A 19012-nucleotide genomic window follows, 5' to 3' on the forward strand; every position below is an offset into this window, starting at 1 on the left:
ATAACAGTACTGTTTGGCACAATAATGGATTCTGCAGCTTCGGAAGGAAGCGATACCCGGCCACACGCAGCAGATATAGAATGAGAAACGTAAACAAGCTCTTGAGGGGGGAGGGATTGGGAGAGCAATAGTGTGCATTAATTGATGTTCATGTGTCTGTTGCAAATAATGCTGCTAGTTTGGTTTGTATTGTTTATTTGTTTTTAAAATAATAAAAACTTTTAAAAAAAAGTCTGCACATATTGCTGGAACAATAACCTCTTCAATCTTTTGATGGAAGCATCAGCTACCGTTGGCCAACCTTAAAGGTTTCCTGGGAAACCGCAATTTGGACCGTATTCATGCTTAAACTTCTAAAACTGGAACATTAAAAAAGGTGATTGGGCATTCTATCTTTACATTGGTGAGTGTATCCCTGAAGTCATTTCGTACCTTTCATTACTTAATATGGTGAACAATTTTTTGCCCTTTTTGATTGTATAATGTAGGACAAATCTTGGAAGGCAAAAGTACAATAGAATCAGAACGATTGCAATATTCTACTTACCAACATATCCTTTATCTTGCCATTTCTTGGATTAGCGGCATCCCACATTTAAGTTGAAATTTGAGATTCTACAAGTTATTTATCGATTATCTCAGGCTGGCATAGAATGGACCGTTCTACAATGGGTGGCAATGTGGATCAAACGTGTAGATACTCAGAATTCAATGTCTCAATTATGAACTTAACTTGATGTGGCTCATTTGATGTACATGTTTCTAATTTGTGCCTATTGTTCTTTATTTCATTGTTCCTTCATTGTTAAATGTATTTGATTTACTACAATGTATGTCCTGTGTACTACTTAGCTTTTCTCTTTATCCCTTCCATATAGATTTGTGGAGACATGATGTCTTTATTACATTTATTTTTTTTTATTTTTGTGGAGATTCCTTGGTTTTTGTTATTTCTCCCTTTCTCTGCTTAGCCCATTCCGTTCTCCCTCTTTGCTACCCCCTTTGTTCTGTTCCTTTGCACCCATCCTACATCTCTCATCTTTATCTCTCTACTGTTTCTTAGTTTTGGTTTATCAAGGCATAAATTCGTTTTAAAAAATTGATTAGCAGAGTTTACTAATTATCATATTTTTGATTAGCAAATAGACCAATTTGATTAGCAATTTTGTACTAATATTGTTAATGTCATCAGAAGTTATTAGTACCCACGCCATGAAATGACAATACAGCAGTTTTGCATACAGTTGAACTAAAACATTATTTAGAGGAGTTAGGCCTTGCAACTTCTTTAAAATTCAGCTAGGCCTGCAGGCCGGGTAACTTAGTTTCCCTATTCAACCTACGACAAATGCACTCGACCCGTAGCAATGGAGGACAACAAATTTAAAATGCGATTAATGTACAATGGTGCATGTCACTACAAACCCACTTTGCTTGTCACACTGATGCCAACCAGAGGCTAGCCATGCACAGTGAATCTTTTGTTTGACATTTACTGCAAACAAAGTAAATGTTACATAAAGGTTTCAAACATCTCTTGCAAATGTTACTGGCCCGTCATAAAATGTACTCGACTATGCGAGTGGACGAAAAGACTTTGTGAGCCACAGCCAAGTGTCTATAAAATGTAAAAGGTTAGCTGCATGAATGGACACAAATAAATAGATATAATAAAAAGGGCCTAAAACAGTTTGGCCAGCTGTCTCCTGCAGGTGGTAATATATAATGCAGTCATAATCATAAAGCAAAGCGAGCTCTGGAGGCTAACTACAGTGTTTGGTATTGCAATAGATCTGTAGATGTACAGTTTGGATAGAACTATTGATCACTACTGTGCCTAAGCATCTAGTTCGCATTTGATAATGTAATCATTGACATTTTCAAAAGTGTTCACTCGTCAATATGATGCATCTTCCAGAACAAACTGAAATATAGTTGACACAATGAAATGTAGATACACTAACCTAAACTTTACTTTTACGCATGGAGATGATGCACTATTTTACAGTATCAATACTCTAATCATGCATTCTGTAACAACCTACATTTTAGGAATGGAATTGCATGACTGTTTTAACAACAAAAAAAAAATGAAGTTGACACATACTGGTCTTTGCCAGACAGCATATAGAAAGCTTAATAAAAGTAGCATCCAGATTATTTCTGGTTTGCAATTATTTGAAAAAGAAATTCTTGCATAGCACTCCCACACATGCCTTTGGTACTTAAGAGTGGAGGAGATGATTAATGTTGCATTAGGACTTGAAGTGAACAGAGAAAAGAGGGGGAAGAGAGGACAGGGGACGAGAGAGGTATGCAGTACGAGCTGAGCTTTCATTGAAGAGGGCAACTTAAATAGCTATCTTTGCTACACAAGTGTCCATTTGATTAGCAAACTGACAGAATTGCATAGCAAATTGCTATGTGACACCGCTTACTGTGTATGCATTGTTTCTTTTATTGGATTTTAGTATTTTCCTTGTCAGTTTTATGTTTTTCTTTAGATTTCATTGTTGTTTTTCAGCATTTTTCTATGAGTCCATTATGTCTAATATATTTTCATTTTTGTAACAATTATTTTATGTCCATAATTCTTTTGTAACAAAATTAGAAAGTCTAATTTTAGTTAAGGCATCATTTCAAATAGTTATGTTGTTAGTGGTTTATGTGAACCAACCAGGTTTCCTCTATCTTTTGTGTACCTTTTTGCTTTGGCTCTGGTGTTATACACGCAACCTCCAGAAGATGAGCATTTTCCCACAATGGTGGTGTGTTCTTCAGATGGTGCGGGCTTTCGTGCCGACACCCACCAAAAGTATGTGATAGTTTAGATCTTTTGTTTGACAAATTGGTTGGCAATTGAACATAGTTATTTCTCTTTGCTAGTGGACATTCAAACACCATGAACAATATACGTAAATGTTTATGTCTCTTTAGATAACAATTTGCTCCTGATGATGGTCATTCTCCGTAACACATTTAGCTTAACTGTCTTAACACATGGAATGTATATTGTGACTTAATATTTCACCTTCAATCTTGTTAACCTTTGTAGCTATATTCTCTATGACTATATAATGATATGATATGAGAGGATATTTATAACATGTTTAATACCCAGAGGTTTCTAAGCGTGGACCTGGGATCGAACCTGAGTTGCTCTGTGTCGTCCTGTTTCCAAGGCGTGCACATTGCCGTTGAGCTATCCTCCCGAGACAACAAGATGTTTCTTTGATTTATATATATTAAATTAAGGAAATCTATTACTGCCTCTTTTAATTTGGATGATTTCCATTTTTTTAATTATTTCATTTTCAGGCAAACAAATCTGATTGAAGTGTGACATTAATAAATTATTCTATTTTTAATGCTTTTTGGCTAGATTAAGAGTGCACTTCCCATTGGTATTCTCTGGTACTGCATGTTTGCATTTTTCTTTTGTGTACATGTCTGCATTAGTGGAGGTTGTTCTAATTATCCTAAACTTTTGTGATTTATGTATGTCTTATGTAAATTCGGAGTGTGTCTGTCACCCACTTGCGTACAACTTCAGCACTTGAACTTTCATGGCTATTTAGTTGCTGTGCTACCTGCGAGTGCTGATGGATTTACCATCTCTGCCCCTTTCTTCACCCTTTGTTCCTAGACTTCCACTTCTTCTTTGCCATCACCCCCTCTACATTTACCCTCCAGCTGACTTGTCCTGAGTGAGTTATTTTATATGTAAGTTTGGCATTATATAGGTTATCAATAAAATCAATTATATTCTTTGGTGTCCGCAATCAGAATTTAAATAGGACCGGCCTTGGCATATATTTCTGGTAGAGTCCTCGTGCTCTTTGGTGATAAGCAGCATTTAATAGTGTGCGCAATGCTACCATATATTGTTGAGGAGAAAGGCCTCACAATACTCATTGGGCAAAAGCAGCATGAAAGGGGGCCTGCTCTGGCATATTTTTTTGAAACAGGATGTATGATGTTCACTGATCACAAACAGCATGCAAGAGAAGCAGTGCAGGCACATATTAAGGCAGGGCTCGTAATGTTCATTGAGCACAAGCACCATATAAGGGGACAGTGCTGCCATATATTATGAAAGAGGCCTCATAAATCATGGTGACTGCCTCAACAATATATGTGAATGCTGAGTTCCCTTTCATTCTGTTTGTGCCTAAACAATAGACTGAGGTCTGTTTCAACAATATATGCTAATGTTGCCCACCCTTTGTGCTGCTTGAGCTCAAAGACCATTATGAGGTCTTTATCAACAATATATGTTAGAAGTGTCCTCTTCCATGCTGCTTGAGCCCAAAGAACATTATAAAGCTTGTCACAAAAGCATATGATTGGCCATGCCCCTTTTCATGCTTCTGTGTGTACAACTGGCCTGAAAATGAGTTTTACAGTGACAATCCTGAGATATACTGTTGATAAAGGTCTTAGTGAACTCTTTGGACATGAACAGCATGAGAACAAAAACATTGAGGCCCTGTAACTACCCAAACAGCACCATGAGGCCTATTTCAACAATATGAAAGCACAGCCCTGCTTTCAGCCAGGGTTTGGCCAAAGAAAAGTATAGGTAGCTGCCTCAACAACATATGGCAGCATTGCCAATCTAAAACATATTCTCCTTCTGGTTGTTCCCAAAGAAAGCTGTGAGTCAAGTGTCAACAATATATGCCAGCATTTGAACTATAAGACCCATTGTCATGCTGCAGGATTCGAAATTGAGGGGATCTGGGAGCTATTTCGCTCCTGCATCTAGCCTGGAAAAGCATCTGTTAGCTTGACACCAACAGCTACCAGGAGCTACTTTTGGCTCCTCAGGCCAACTGATGCCGAACAAACACACCTATGTGAATTTAACTCTATGCATTTCGGCAATCTATATAAAAATGTTAGGACACATCTATACAACATTTGAAGCCCATTTAAAGCACAATGCTTTCTTCTAACTCCTCGTTCCCCAGTGGTAGCTCCTGGTCGCTGGTTAATGCTAGATAACCAGGAGCTGCTTTTAGCTCCTGCTTATCCAATCTCAATTTCAATCCCTGTGCTGGCTGTGCCAAAGTAATATATGAAGCACTTCTCAACAATATATGCCAGCATTGGCACAGTAAAATGAAATCTAACAGCATGAAAATGTGTTACAAATACTCTTGCATACCTTTGACAACCAGGCATCTAGTGGAGTATTGCATGCGCTCCCAAATAGAACTTAATTGGAATTCTATGCATTTTAACCATTCTTTTCTAAAATGTGTGCTGAAATAAGCACTGTTCCGACATATTATTCCATAAATGTTCCCAGAGAGTGACCCACCCCGCATACGCCACTTGGTTGGTTCGTGGTCACTCTGTTGGACCAATTCAAGAAAAAATTTAACACAGCAAGACTTTAAAAACTCACTAGCCGTCACTGCCAAATATCATCCAGTACATCGTACTGATGTAACACCAAATAAAGAGAAACAACAGACAGGGAACAAGCTATTTAAAAGCGTTTGGCTTCTCCACCATCATAAACTAGATACAGTGATAACACACATGGGATGTATGCAGAAGAGATCAGTGCATTTACTTAAATTTAGTGTGTAAATACACTGGAGGTTGCTACTGCAGAACCTAAAAAAGAAGCACACCCTAATCCTGTGAGAGGGTGCTATCCCTAGGTTCACAGTGTTGTGCTGCCTATCTAAAAGGAAAGATAAGAGAAATATGCCCCTCCACTAAAACAGAGAAAATTGATTGAACTGTTAAAAACACTGACTACCCCGCAAGGATAAAGCAATAGTTAAATTACTTAGTGAAGTCAGAACATGCCAGGTGTCTCTACAAGGTACACAATGAAGTAATCATTATTACAAAAGCAAGAGCGGAGATGGGAGCCGGCATCGCTCAGTCCACACGTCCAGCGGGAAGTGCTAGTGTAGAAGAGTAACCTGTTTCAATCAATGGATAGGGGGAACAGAGGGAGGAAAGAGAAAACAATCTTACTGGGCCAAGTGACATTGAGATCGCCCAAGTGCAGAGGAGGGGGGAGGGGAAAAGTGGCAGGGGAAAGGGGAAGTGCTGTACATGGGATCAAAACAATAACAAGAAGTGTGGCCATCAGGTGCAAGGGTAGGTGCAGACAGCAGGTGTCCAAAAGTACAAGTAGGAGGATGGTAGGGTTACAGATACAGACCTAAGTGCAAGGGTTGCCGGGAGGCAATGCAGGTATGCAAATGGGCGGGCAGGGACCTGGGCCTGAAATCAGCAGGGGAGAGGAAGAGAGAAGGCAGAAGCAAAGAGGAAGGTCTTGAGTTGCTTCCAGAACCTGAGATGGTTCTTTTCAAGTTTCAGAGAGGCAAAAGAAAGAGATCTACCACCAAATCGTTGCTTGGAGAAGCGACTGACCCTGAGGAAGGAGGAGGAGCGAAAAGCTCGAGTAGGAAGGTATTTACGAAGAGAGAGTTGGAGGTATTGAGGACCCAGGCTCCAGAAGGCCTTGTGGACAATTCAGAGGGTCTTGAACTTAATCCTTGCAGCCAGTGGGAGCCAATGCAGAGATTTCAGTGCTGGAGAGATACGATCCCTGGGCTTGAGGCCAAGGACAAGTCTTGCAGTCCTGTTCTGGATGAGTTGTAGAGGGTGGAGAGTAGAAGCAGGCAGGTATCCATTGTTCCTCTTGTGCTTCAGTACCTTCACCTGCCAAAGTTCACTTTATCTCAGTACCCTTATCTGGCCCAGTTGGGAGCCTTTTTTAGGTGCATACTGAAATGTCATCATTAGACCAAAAAGTAGCATGTGCCATGATTGGCATCTCCTGAAAGTGTATATCCCAGAATTGTGCCAATTTGATTCAGGTTATTTTTCACTCTGTGTTGGAGGAAAGGTTCTCTTGCGCTAAAGAGAGGTTTCAAGGGCTTGCAAAATCTACTAGCCCACTAGCATTTGCATGGTACTCGACCTGGCAGGCGAGTATGGGGATGCTAGAAATGTATTTTTCATTTACTGCAAACACACTTTGCAGAAAATGGCAAATACAAGTTTAAATGTGCATGCTTGACAGCACTGCACCAAATATTAAGTGTGCTTATGGCAACATACACCATTTTACAAAAAGCACTGGTAAATATGTTGTCACTAGTCACCCTGGGTCAAGTGCATTTCTCTTAGGTCGAGTATGTAAACTACGGAACTCGCCCTGCAAGTCTAGAGGGACTTTTAAGAATGTGCAAGGCCTGTACTGTCTGCCTTTACTAGTTGATGTCAGCTTGACTCTCTTTCTGCTGCATGGAAGAGGATGCAGCAAAACATCCCTACAAGGCAAGTCAAAGCGTTTTAATGTACCCAGTGTAAAAGCCTGTGTGTAACTATAAAGGCACAGACCTGAATTCCAGCAAGGCCTATTCAGCCTTCCCTTTGAGTGGGTAATAAAGGGGTTTTTTGTGGGCCAGCACTAGCTAGGGCAGAGCCCCGGAAATCTCGGAAAAACTGCTCCTGAGGCATGGCCTCAGTCCGCCAATAATAAGTACCAAATTTGATTTCTCCTGTGAGTGCATCAGGAGTTTGAGAGGAGGCTCCGGGGGCCTCGCAGTAGTTGAGAATTGCAGGGCCAGAGCAATCGATTTACAAGCTCTAAAAGCTATTTATTAAGGGACAAAGAAACATCTGCTGCTTAAGAAGGCCAGCCAGTGAGCCGCCTCAGAGATGAAGCTAAGCCACTGTGTATATGGCATTCATGCTTACATTTTACTGTTAGAGTAAGTGTTGTGATAAATTAAATGAGCACCAACTCCAGTGTGCATTGCGTGTTCAGATGGGTTGCATGCTTGGATAACTACACATATTTGTCAAATATAGTACTTTGAAGCCATTTGTTCTCAAATTGGTGCTTAATTTTATGAAATGCACCCAGGATCCCACATTGGTGATTTGTTCCCCTCCCGTCATGAGTGCTCTATTTACAGAACAAGGTGGATTTACTTACTAATGTAGGTGCTTTTATACTGAGTAAGAGTGATTTATTTATAGACAGCGATTTATTTACAAAATAAGCCAGAGACATATGTATTTACAATATGCAGATTGGATGCAAATAAAACCACCTGTGACTAAGTTGAGTGAACTCAAATGTATTCTTTCATGGTACTGCTTGGGACAGATGAACCTTGCCTAAGCCACCTTCCCACTACAGGCCAACCCCAGCTCTCTTTAGACAACAACCCCTTACTAGAGAGCACTGTCGATTATTCATCCCACTTCAAGCACTAAGAGTAATAAAATATGTTCCAACAGTCATTGGATGTCGTGGTGAAACGGCAGGTCATGGAGCCACCAAGAACCAAAGAGCTTCTCAGCACCAGTAACCACTATCCCAGAAAGATCCAGTCTCTAGGGCCGCAAACTACCAGGGGACACATTGCTGGACATGGCAAGGGGCCTCACACGCCAATGACATTACTCTATACTAGCACCCTGCAGGAAACTTTTCTGTCTAGATCCATCATCCGACTCACAATACTGTTCCGTTTTAAGAATAACAAGTATCCACTCACTCCCATCAACCCCATGCTCAGCTTGACCTTCAGAACACACAAACAGGCCAACGCCTCCCTATGCTTCTGCAGTACTTTGGACGTTACATACGGGCATCGTCAGTCACAAAGCAACTCAACCACCTGATAACTCATCCTGCAGTACACAAATCAACAATATGGCCTCATCACGATTTGGGCTGTATCCCGACTGTAATACCGCCTGACTGTAATAGCCTTAGCACCCACCGGTCTGGCGGTATTAGCGCCGGATCACGGGTTGGGCATTAACGGTAAATCCACATTCCCCATTGGGTCCAACGAGGCATTTCCGGGGTTAATATTGCGGGCTAAAACAGCCGGCGATAATATCGCAGAAAACAGGGAGCTAAATAGGATTTTCACTTCCAGAAAAAAGCTGGAGATAAAACTGCCCATTTAGCGCCCAACTTGTGATAGGGCCAGCCCTTAAATGCAGCGGTAATACCGTTACCACCACATTTAAGAGTTACAGCCCAACTCGTGATGAGGCCAAATGTGTTAATATGTACATGCCAACAAAGCATGCACAGTGCAGTTTCTCTGATCCACATCGTGCCACCATTTTAGCATCAACAACTTTGGTCTCCTCAAACTTCCCACATTTACCATGCCCTCTTAAAGAAACCCATTCACTCCTCTTAAAGGCCCAAAAGCGCAGCAAGCCCAAGAAATATAAGAAGCTATGTTAGTTAAGACACAATAATTATATACAAATAACTCTGCATTAGTTTGAGCACTATAAACTTGTCAATTCAGCACTATGTGCCTTGCACTGCCTATATCATTTGAATAAGCAAAGAAAAGCAAAGAACAATTGATAAACCAGATGCAGAGTCAAAACAAGAAACCTACATCCAACCAGAAAGCCTGCACCTAAAAAAGTGCCTCTTCCCAGAAAAGACAGACGCACAAGAAGGGACCAAAAAAGAACAAACCAGCTGGAAGAGGACATCTCAAACCACCTCTCCGGAGAGCAACTAACATCAAGAAACAACACACGGAACCTCCCTCAGGAAGAGAGCACCTTTGACAGAATAAGACCAAAATCACTTTACGTGTCGCGCTACCTATCAACCTACTAACCACTCGCACAACTAACAACCCATAAACGCCATAAATCTACAAGAAGTGACCCTGAAATAACAACAAACGGACACGAAATCCACAGGAGCATAAATGAAAAATTGAATTCAACAACCCATTCACCACAAAACTGGCAGGACTTACCATAGGATCAGACAGACAATCCCGAAAAAAACATCAATCCAACAGCAAATCAAATTTAAAAATGCCATCTTCAAAGGACAAACAAAACCCAGAAAACAAAATGATCCATTGCAACCTTGTCAACGGCAGATCAATGTCAAAACACACCAGAGATATACATGGCTAACACAAAATGTCAGGGTAATCGCACACAAATCACTAACCAACAATTTCAAACTGAAACAAGCCAAATGACAAGGAAAAACAGGAGGATGCCTCGCCGTTGCAAACAAAGATCACATAAAGTTGACAACAGCACCACCACTAAACATCCCAAAATGTGAATCGTTCCTCGTTCACCTAAGATTGGACCACCAAAGTAGCCTTTCATTCCTGCTCATCTAAAGACCACTGACATTTGACTTACTTTCACTGACATATTCATGGTGGTCATCACAAAACATTGCCATAAACTATAACCACCTGATCATACTAAGGAAGAAAACACCGACTCTCCGAAATCACTAACAAATCAACTCTCAACAATGTACTTACACCAATTGGTGAAGGCGGCTACCCACACAGCAGGACACAGCCTAGATACAATCTTTTGAAGAGAAATTGGGTTACAATGCATCCCCAATTCAGATTCTATGGAGCGACCGGCTCAGAATACCCTTTGTGTTCCAACCACCAACGTGAATACAAGCTAACCTCTCCAAAACCCTCCAACTCAGAAAGAAACATTGGAAATCCATAAACACTGTGGACCTAAACACCAGACTGGAATCCACAAAACCATCTATCACCATCTGGGATTCATCCAAGATCGAAGAAATAACTGAGAAAATAAATCCAAAAATGTATCACTAAAACACTAGATGACATTACACGGGTAAAAAACATTCAACCCTTCTCTAAAGAAAACAATGGTGCAATGCTTCACACTTCACCTCAGAGCACTGAAAAAAATGAACAGGAAACTGAAACAAGAATGGAAGAAAAACTACGACCAGCAAAAACAAAATTACATACCAAAAACAGATGACTATATAAAGCAAAAAATCCACAAAGCAAAAAAAGATACTACTCTGAACAATTCAACCAACACCCAGAAAAAGATATCCAGCATCATCAAAGAGCTAAGAAACCAAAAGGCCTGCAACAACACTCACACGCCCTGACAAAACCTATGCGAAGGCCTGGCAAACCACTTCAAAAACAAAATCACAAACCTCCAGCAAATCATCACTAGCAGACCCAAAAAAACCAGCAATACCCCTAGCCAGCTGACACCAGAACCAACCAAAAGACTAACCTACTTCCCACCAATTTTGACAGACGAATTCACCAGCCTAGTGAACAAAAGCAACAAAGCAGGCTCACCAATAGGCCCTTGCCCACCAGCCATGTGCAAGACTATCCTCACCCAAAAACACCTGCCGAATACTTTTACAACTTCTTTAACCAATCACTGAAAACAGGAAATGTACCACAAAGCTTAAAATTAGCATCCATCAAACCCCTCCCTTAAGACACCTCGGGAAACACAGTACACCTAACCAACTACCGACCGATATCAAACATCCCACACCCTGAAAATCTCGTTAAAAGCTATGTATACAAACAAATCCTGGAACATGTAGAAAACAACTGGATTCTAGACCATGCATAAGTCGGCTTCAGACCAATAAGAGGAATGGAAACGGCATTACTGTCCATATGGGATGATCTAAAAACCAACACCGACTCCAACATCGATAATACTAATAGACTTATCAAAAGCCTTTCGGCACAGTCCACCACAAAATCCTCATCCAAAGACTTAGAGAAATAGGAATCAATGACAGTTTTAATATTATTAAAATCCTCCCTAACAGAAAGGACGGAAAGAAGGTACTCAGCCCCACACACAACAACCAGCAGAGTTCCACAAGGCTTGTCACTCTCGCAACTGCTCTTTAACATCTACATTACCCCCGTCACAGTGGCGGAAATGGGAAAAATTTGTCGGGAGATGCCACAAGGGCTGGGGTGAGTGCAGAGTTTGGAGGAGGGGGCGGAGTTCCGAGGAGGCGGAGTTCAGAGGGGGGTGGAGCTGGCAGTTGACCTCCGATCACATGAAATTTTCAAAATAATAGTTTTAAAACGGCACAATTTCTTTCATGCTGCTTCTTTTCCAAACTCCACACTATTTATACTGTGACCCTAGATTAAACACACACATGGCTACTTTCCACCCCAAGTCTCCTAGCAGCACCCTAGGGAGTTCACCGCTAACCGACTGCTGATAAGCAGCTAGCTAAGTGACCTGTTTTGAGAAACAGGTCACTTAGCTAGGTGACAATAAAGAAAAAAAACTTTAAGTACAGTACATGGTTAAATGCTCTGTACAATGCGAAAGTAAAACTTAAGCAAATATAACCAATGGTAATGTAATGTGCTCTGCAGTGGCGTAACGAGCGGGCTGGGAGAGCAAGCTTTTGAGAGCCTGGCCGGGCTTTTGTCACTGGGATATCTCTTCCATTCGGCACCTCAATGAGGGTGCCCAACGGGAAAGGTGTCCCACTGGGAGGACAATGTGTGCTGAGCAATTCCTGCTCAGCACAGTCATTGTCCTGGCAGCAGGACACCTTACCCTTTCCGAATGGGAGAGGTGTCCCGCTGCCAGGACAATGTCCCAAGGAGCTGTGTGAGCTAATGTGAGCCATTAGGCACTGATGGGAGGGAGGGGGGCTATTAGCAGGGTTGTTTGTCCCTTTAGAAATGTGCATGGGAGGGAGTGATCAGCAGTGAGAAGGGTGCGTAATGCTACAGGCTTTATGAAATAATGGCTATGGCTTTACTCAAGGGGGATCTGTTAGGCTAACATTAGTCTGTATGATGCTATTGTGACTTTGCATGAAGGACGGGGAGAATAAAATTAAAGCCATCATGATGTATATAGTGTAAAGTTAATTATGAAAGGGTAGTTTCTTATGTAATGTGCTTTGCTTCCAAGGCATTGCTTTAAATAAAGTATTACTTAAGCACATGAAATGCAATGGGAAAACCTTAATAAACATCTATATCAACTAAACGTGTGAAGATGTGCTCAGTTGCTTAAATTGTCCACATCAAGTGTGTGATCCCAGGTAGATAATTTAATCACACTGGCCCTCATTACGACCCTGGCGGAGAGGGGTTTACGCCAGCGTAATGCATGGCGTACCTCTCCGCCAGATTACGACATTCCGTAGCGCCATGGTGATTTTTATGCCTGCTTTTTGCAGGCGGGAAAATCCATGGCGCTACGGGACTTGTTGTTAATTACGCCACCGTAATTTACGGTGGCGTAATTAACGCCTTCCCCACTCCCATTATACCCTATGGGGCAAAAATGGGAATGGGGAAGGGTAAATGGGGATTGGGGACTTACCGCCCCGCCAAGGTCGGAATGGGGTGGTAAGTCCGCCAACCCCCATGGCGGAGTTGGCAGCTCTGCGCCATGGTCCATGGTGCAAATTGCACCATGGACCTCCACCAGGGTCGTAATGAGGGCCACTGTGTCTTATCTGCAGCTCTGTGATTCACTTCAGAGCTTATGTTAATATATCACGTTGTTATTTTTTTAAAAGTCTGACGATAGAGTAGCTCCATAAATAACAATAGTGACATTTAGGCATTTTGCACCACAAAGTTATTTGCCACTTGTCTTACTTATGGCAACTTATTCTAAAGTCGCTTCCATGGTGCCTCCAAGTATCAAAGACTGATGATGCTCCTTGCAATGTCCTTTTCTGTAAATTCGCTTCTGGTGATGCTATCCATTTACAAATTATGAGGTTTGTGTGTATTTTGCCCCAGAGCGCCTGGAGAGAGCTCTAATAGATGGGTTTCTTGCATCTGTAATGATTCTGCAGCTGTATTTATTTGTGTTATGTGTTAAAATGCCATCTACCACTAATCTTACCAAAAAGGTTGATTGGGGCACTCACTTCAGAGCTTATGTTAATATATCACGTTGTTATTTTTTTAAAAGTCTGACGATAGAGTAGCTCCATAAATAACAATAGTGACATTTAGGCATTTTGCACCACAAAGTTATTTGCCACTTGTCTTACTTATGGCAACTTATTCTAAAGTCGCTTCCATGGTGCCTCCAAGTATCAAAGACTGATGATGCTCCTTGCAATGTCCTTTTCTGTAAATTCGCTTCTGGTGATGCTATCCATTTGCAAATTATGAGGTTTGTGTGTATTTTGCCCCAGAGCGCCTGGACAGAGCTCTAATAGATGGGTTTCTTGCATCTGTAATGATTCTGCAGCTGTATTTATTTGTGTTATGTGTTAAAATGCCATCTACCACTAATCTTACCAAAAAGGTTGATTGGGGCAGGGTTGGGCAGTTTGTGGGCGCGAATGAGACCATATGGAATTGCAATGGTGGATACTCCCCTGGTGCTCTGTGGCTGTGTACAGGGCAGTTGATTGGGGAAGGGTTGGGCAGTTTGTGGGCGTGAATGAGACCATATGGAATTGCAATGCTGGATACTCCCCTGGTGCTCTGTGGCTGTGTACAGGGCAGATTAGATCACCAAATCTGTCCTGTGCACAGCCAGAGAGCACATTACATTACCGTCGGTTATATTTGCTTAAGTTATACAAAGCACTTTTCATTGCATTGTTTATCAGTGACTGGAGCACTAGTTTAAAAAAAAAAAGCGCTCCCATCACTGGTAAGCAACGTATCGAAAAGCGCTTTGTTTAGCTTAAGCAAATATAACCGACGGTAATGTAATGTAATGTGCTCTGTGGCTTGTGCACAGGGCAGATTATATCACCGAATCTACCCTGTGCAGAGCCACAGAGAACATTACATCATTGTTGGTTATATTTGCTTAAGTTGTACAAAGCGCTTTTCGTTGCGTTGCTTAGCAGTGACTGGAGCGCTAGTTTTTTTTTAAAAAAGCACTCCAATCACTGGTAAGCAATGCAACGAAAAGAGCTTTGTATAACTTAAGCAAATATAACCGACGGTAATGTAATGTTTTCTGTGGCTGTGCACAGGGCAGATTATATCACCGAATCTTCCCTGTGCACAGCCACAGAGAACATTACATCATCGTTGGTTATACAAAGCGCTTTCCGTTGCATTGCTTAGCAGTGACGGGAGCGCTAGTTTAAACAAAAAAAATCATTGTACTTTATGGGGCTGAGACTGGCCGGATCCTGAGATCCGGCTAGACATCTGATGCCGGATCTCGGCTCCGGCGAGAGCTGGTCCATTGGCCAGCGTTGCCCACTCATCAATCTCATCCAAATACACAGACTCACCTGCTACAACTACGCAGCGACACACATATCATCCATAAAATCGGGCAGAATGGAGAACCAGACCAAATCCTTATAAACTGCCACACCGAAATAAACTAATGTATAAGCACCAATAGCCTTAAACACAACACAGACAAAACAGAAATCACGATCATGCCCAACAACCAGTCGAACCTACTTCACATTACATGGCCTATAGAAATGGGAAATCAACCGGAACCTTCCAAAGTAGTTAAAAACCTTGGAAAACTAATGGACAACGATTTAACACTAGAACCACAAGTCAACACAGTAGTAAAGAAATGCTTCATACGTCCACACACAATCAAACAGATATTACCCTGCCTCACCCTTTAACACTGAACACTCGCCATCAGTGCTCCAGATAAGATTTTGAAGTGGGAGTATTTTACTACCTAAAAGTTGGGAGTAAAATTATTTTTAAGGAGTAAAAATATAAGTCCTATTCCCAATGGGAGTATTTTAGAAGCGAGTAAAAATATGTTTTCACTGGAAAACGAAAATATTTTCACAATAATGCCTTTGCACCTAGTAATTCATCTTTATATATAAAACTGAATGTATGTGTGTGTGTGTATGTGTGTATGTTTGTCCGGCTATAGAAATCCACAACGTTGAACCCACGTCTACCAAATTTTGCATGGATTCCTCTTTTATCTGGGGCAAGATCGTAGTCTATGTTTGGATGCAAAAATCTTATATGCAAAAAAATAATGTGTATGTGTGCATGTTTGTCCGGCTATACAAATCCAGACCGTTGAACCCACTGCTACCACATTTTGCATTGCGTTCTCATTTGTCTGGGGCAAGATTGTAGTCTATGTTTGGATGCAAAAAATGTACTCCGTAGACACCCTCATTTACTGATGCTCACCCCGATTCACTACAGTAGGTACTAGAAGAAGGTAAAATTTGGAAAAGTTTCTGAAGCAAAATGTTCCATATGTTCATCATTTCTTTAAAATGTATTTATATGCAAAAGAATAATGTGTATGTGTGGATGTTTGTCCGGCTATACAAATCCAGACCGTTGAACCCACTGCTAACACATTTTGCATTGCTTTCTCATTTGTCTGGGACAAGATTGTAGTCTATGTTTGGATGCAAAAAATGTACTCCGTAGACACCCTCATTTACTGATGCTCACCCCGATTCACTACAGTAGGTACTAGAAGAAGGTAACATTTGGAAAAGTTTCTGAAGCAAAATGTTCCATATGTTCGTCATTTCTTTAAAATGTATTACTACTGTATACAGTTCGAAAGTGTTTATTAAAGCATTTTTAAAGGGAATTTTTAAAAAAAGAATAAAAAAATGTTTTTATCACACCACTCAAATTAGGGGAAATGGCAAGGTTACAGTTTACTTAAGTTCATTCACGAGAAGAGAGCACAATCAATCAATCTTTCTTGGACATTTTCTCAAATGTGCTGAAGCCATTAAGTGACTGAAACATGCCACACAGAAAACGAACATCACTTGGAAAAGCTCCATCTGATGCAAAACAAAAATCAATATCAAGAGCTTCTGAAACACAACAACAAAAGGCAGCACGACTTGCAGACCAGAGGATAAGAGCAACTTTCTCCAGGGCAAATGAGATGCCAGAGCAAAGTGAAGCAAGACTTGTTGACATGAGGACAAGAGCAACATCCTCCAGGGAACATGAGACACCACTCGATCAAAACACGGGCAATACAGATCAAAAGATAATAGTTTACTTCTTCCAATCATGCAGAAATAGCAGTTTCTTCCTGTGGTACTACATGCACTACTCGTTCAAACATATCCATGTAGCTGTGTGGGCGAAAGCAGGGGCATAAGGTCCTACGTGTCTGTTTCCTATTTTTTGTTGGGAGTATTTTTACTCCCTATTTTTATTTTTTGGGAGTATTTGCCAATTATTTTTAAGGAGTAAAAGTGGTCAATAAACCACTTATCTGTAGGGCTGCTCGCCATCATCTGTCTCCTCATGTCAACAATAGACTACAGCAACAGCATCTGTCGGAATGCTGGACCATCTCACCATAAAGCTACAGCGAATTCCAAACGCAGCAGCAACACTACTCCGCAGACTCACCAAGAGAGAACACATCACACCATCACTAAGAACCCTAAACTGGTTACCAGTCAAAAAAATGAATTTTCTTCAAGATACTCTGCATAACCCACAGAGCAATCCACGGCCAAGCGGAATTCATACAGAAAAATCATTTCCATTTACAAACCAAATCGAACACAGATCAAGCAACGGCATTCATCTCGAACCAAAACAATACTCGAAGCTGAAATTTGTTGGATCAGCATTCTCCTGCATGTCAGCACAATTTAGGAACTCACTCCCGGAGGAAATACCAACAGAAGAACACCTAACATTCAGGAAATTACTAAAAATAGTAAACTCTTAAACTCACCAAACTAAACAGTAAACTCAGTCGAAGAGAAACAGACATCACAACCCATGAAAAACACCCAAAACAGAAACCTAATGAAATAAAGCATTTAATGCAGACCACATTAGAAGAGTCTGAACCAAACCAACATAACCCTCGAATGGAAGGGCACAGGGCACGCTCACCACTAACCCTACTAAAAGCTTTCCAATTATTCTTCACAGGCACCCGTTTTTCAGAAGCGTGGTCTTATTGTAGCCTCGTTCGCATTCTCCCACGTGTTCCTAGGCAAACCCACAATTTGTAATTTTGCTACACCTCTAAGCAGTGTTTTTTTTAATTACCAAGCATATGTAATGTTAATGTGATTTAGACTGTGTTCCACTGCCATTATCATGGGTTGCAAGCGCTCTGCGGGACCTGAAAAGGAAGGAAGGATTGGGCGGGTTAGTTAGTGGGATCAAAGAGGGAAAGCGCAAGAGAGCTCTGGTGTGCTGTTCATGGCTTCAGTTTGAAACATTGATGAGCTGCTTTTGTTTTTTTCAGTAGTGGTTAGTTGGGCAGTGTTTTGTGCATCAGTGAGTATGGGGAGCTTTGTGTATCTGTTGGGTTTTCTGTAATGTATTTGGTATAGTGGGGAGTTGTGTGTGCATTGTGTGGTGGTTTCCGGTTTCTGCTGCGTTAGAGGTATATATGTTGTATTGTTTTGGTGTTTGAGGGTGAGCGTGCATGATAATTCACAAGTCATGGGGCGCCTGGCATGTAAAGGACGCCGCCACAGCCCTGCAAGCTTCGTGGAGCATTAATATGTAAGGAAATGTCCGGGTTGGGTTGCTTCGCTCCGACTAAAACTTAAACGGGCGCCAACTTGTCTGCCTGCTCGCACTACTAACACTGAAGTCTATGGCCACATACGAGCTAGCAAGCACGTGTATCCCATTTTGTAGATCCCACCTACCGTTCGCCACAGGGGGGCGATGAAAACTTACCAATAATGACACCCGTCGCGAAAGCGACACCCAGCGCCGCCGTTCCGATTAAGGCCTCTTTGGGCGTCTCGATTAAAGGCATGTTGGCACCCAGGCAGCGCTCGGGAGGACGGGAGGACGGGAGGCCGCCCTTCTGACAGCGACAGCTTCAACAAGTGGAGTTTGCTCCCAACAGAAGCGAAAGAAAAAGAGCCAAGTCACGCAGCAGAGCCCCGCTTCCTGTGTGTTTACAGCCGCACGTGCTGGCGCCGCCCGGGCCTCAGCAGACTACGCTGCACAAAGCAGACATCATAATGCAGGCGCCTGGCGCCATCTGCCGGAGCCAACCACCTGCGCGCGCTCTCAACTACTGCACAAGCGCACCTTTATCAATGAACCTGACTAGGCCAGCCGCGCGCACGCTAGGCTATGGTGTATTCCTTTGGTATGCCTTATTCTATTAGTGTATGTACCACCACGACCCAGTTGTCCGCGTGGTTGTGACACCAGCTTTTAATGTGCCAATGCCATAATCAATAACC

At 41.8% G+C, this 19012-nt stretch overlaps 1 protein-coding gene across 1 annotated transcript in view; it reads right to left on the reverse strand.

Annotated features, from left to right (window-relative positions):
• COMTD1 (catechol-O-methyltransferase domain containing 1) overlaps positions 1 to 18778 on the reverse strand; it is a 307178-nt gene extending 288400 nt beyond the window's left edge. The window contains exon 1 of the mRNA XM_069610981.1: positions 18492 to 18778. Within this exon, the coding sequence (XP_069467082.1) occupies positions 18492 to 18573 (82 nt within the window). The 5' untranslated portion in view covers positions 18574 to 18778. The remainder of the gene's footprint in view (positions 1 to 18491) is intronic.
• Positions 18779 to 19012: the final 234 nt, after the last annotated feature.

This window comes from Ambystoma mexicanum, chromosome 8, assembly GCF_040938575.1.
Source record: "Ambystoma mexicanum isolate Mex_15411 chromosome 8, UKY_AmexF1_1, whole genome shotgun sequence".
Classification (NCBI taxonomy): Eukaryota; Metazoa; Chordata; class Amphibia; order Caudata; family Ambystomatidae; genus Ambystoma; species Ambystoma mexicanum.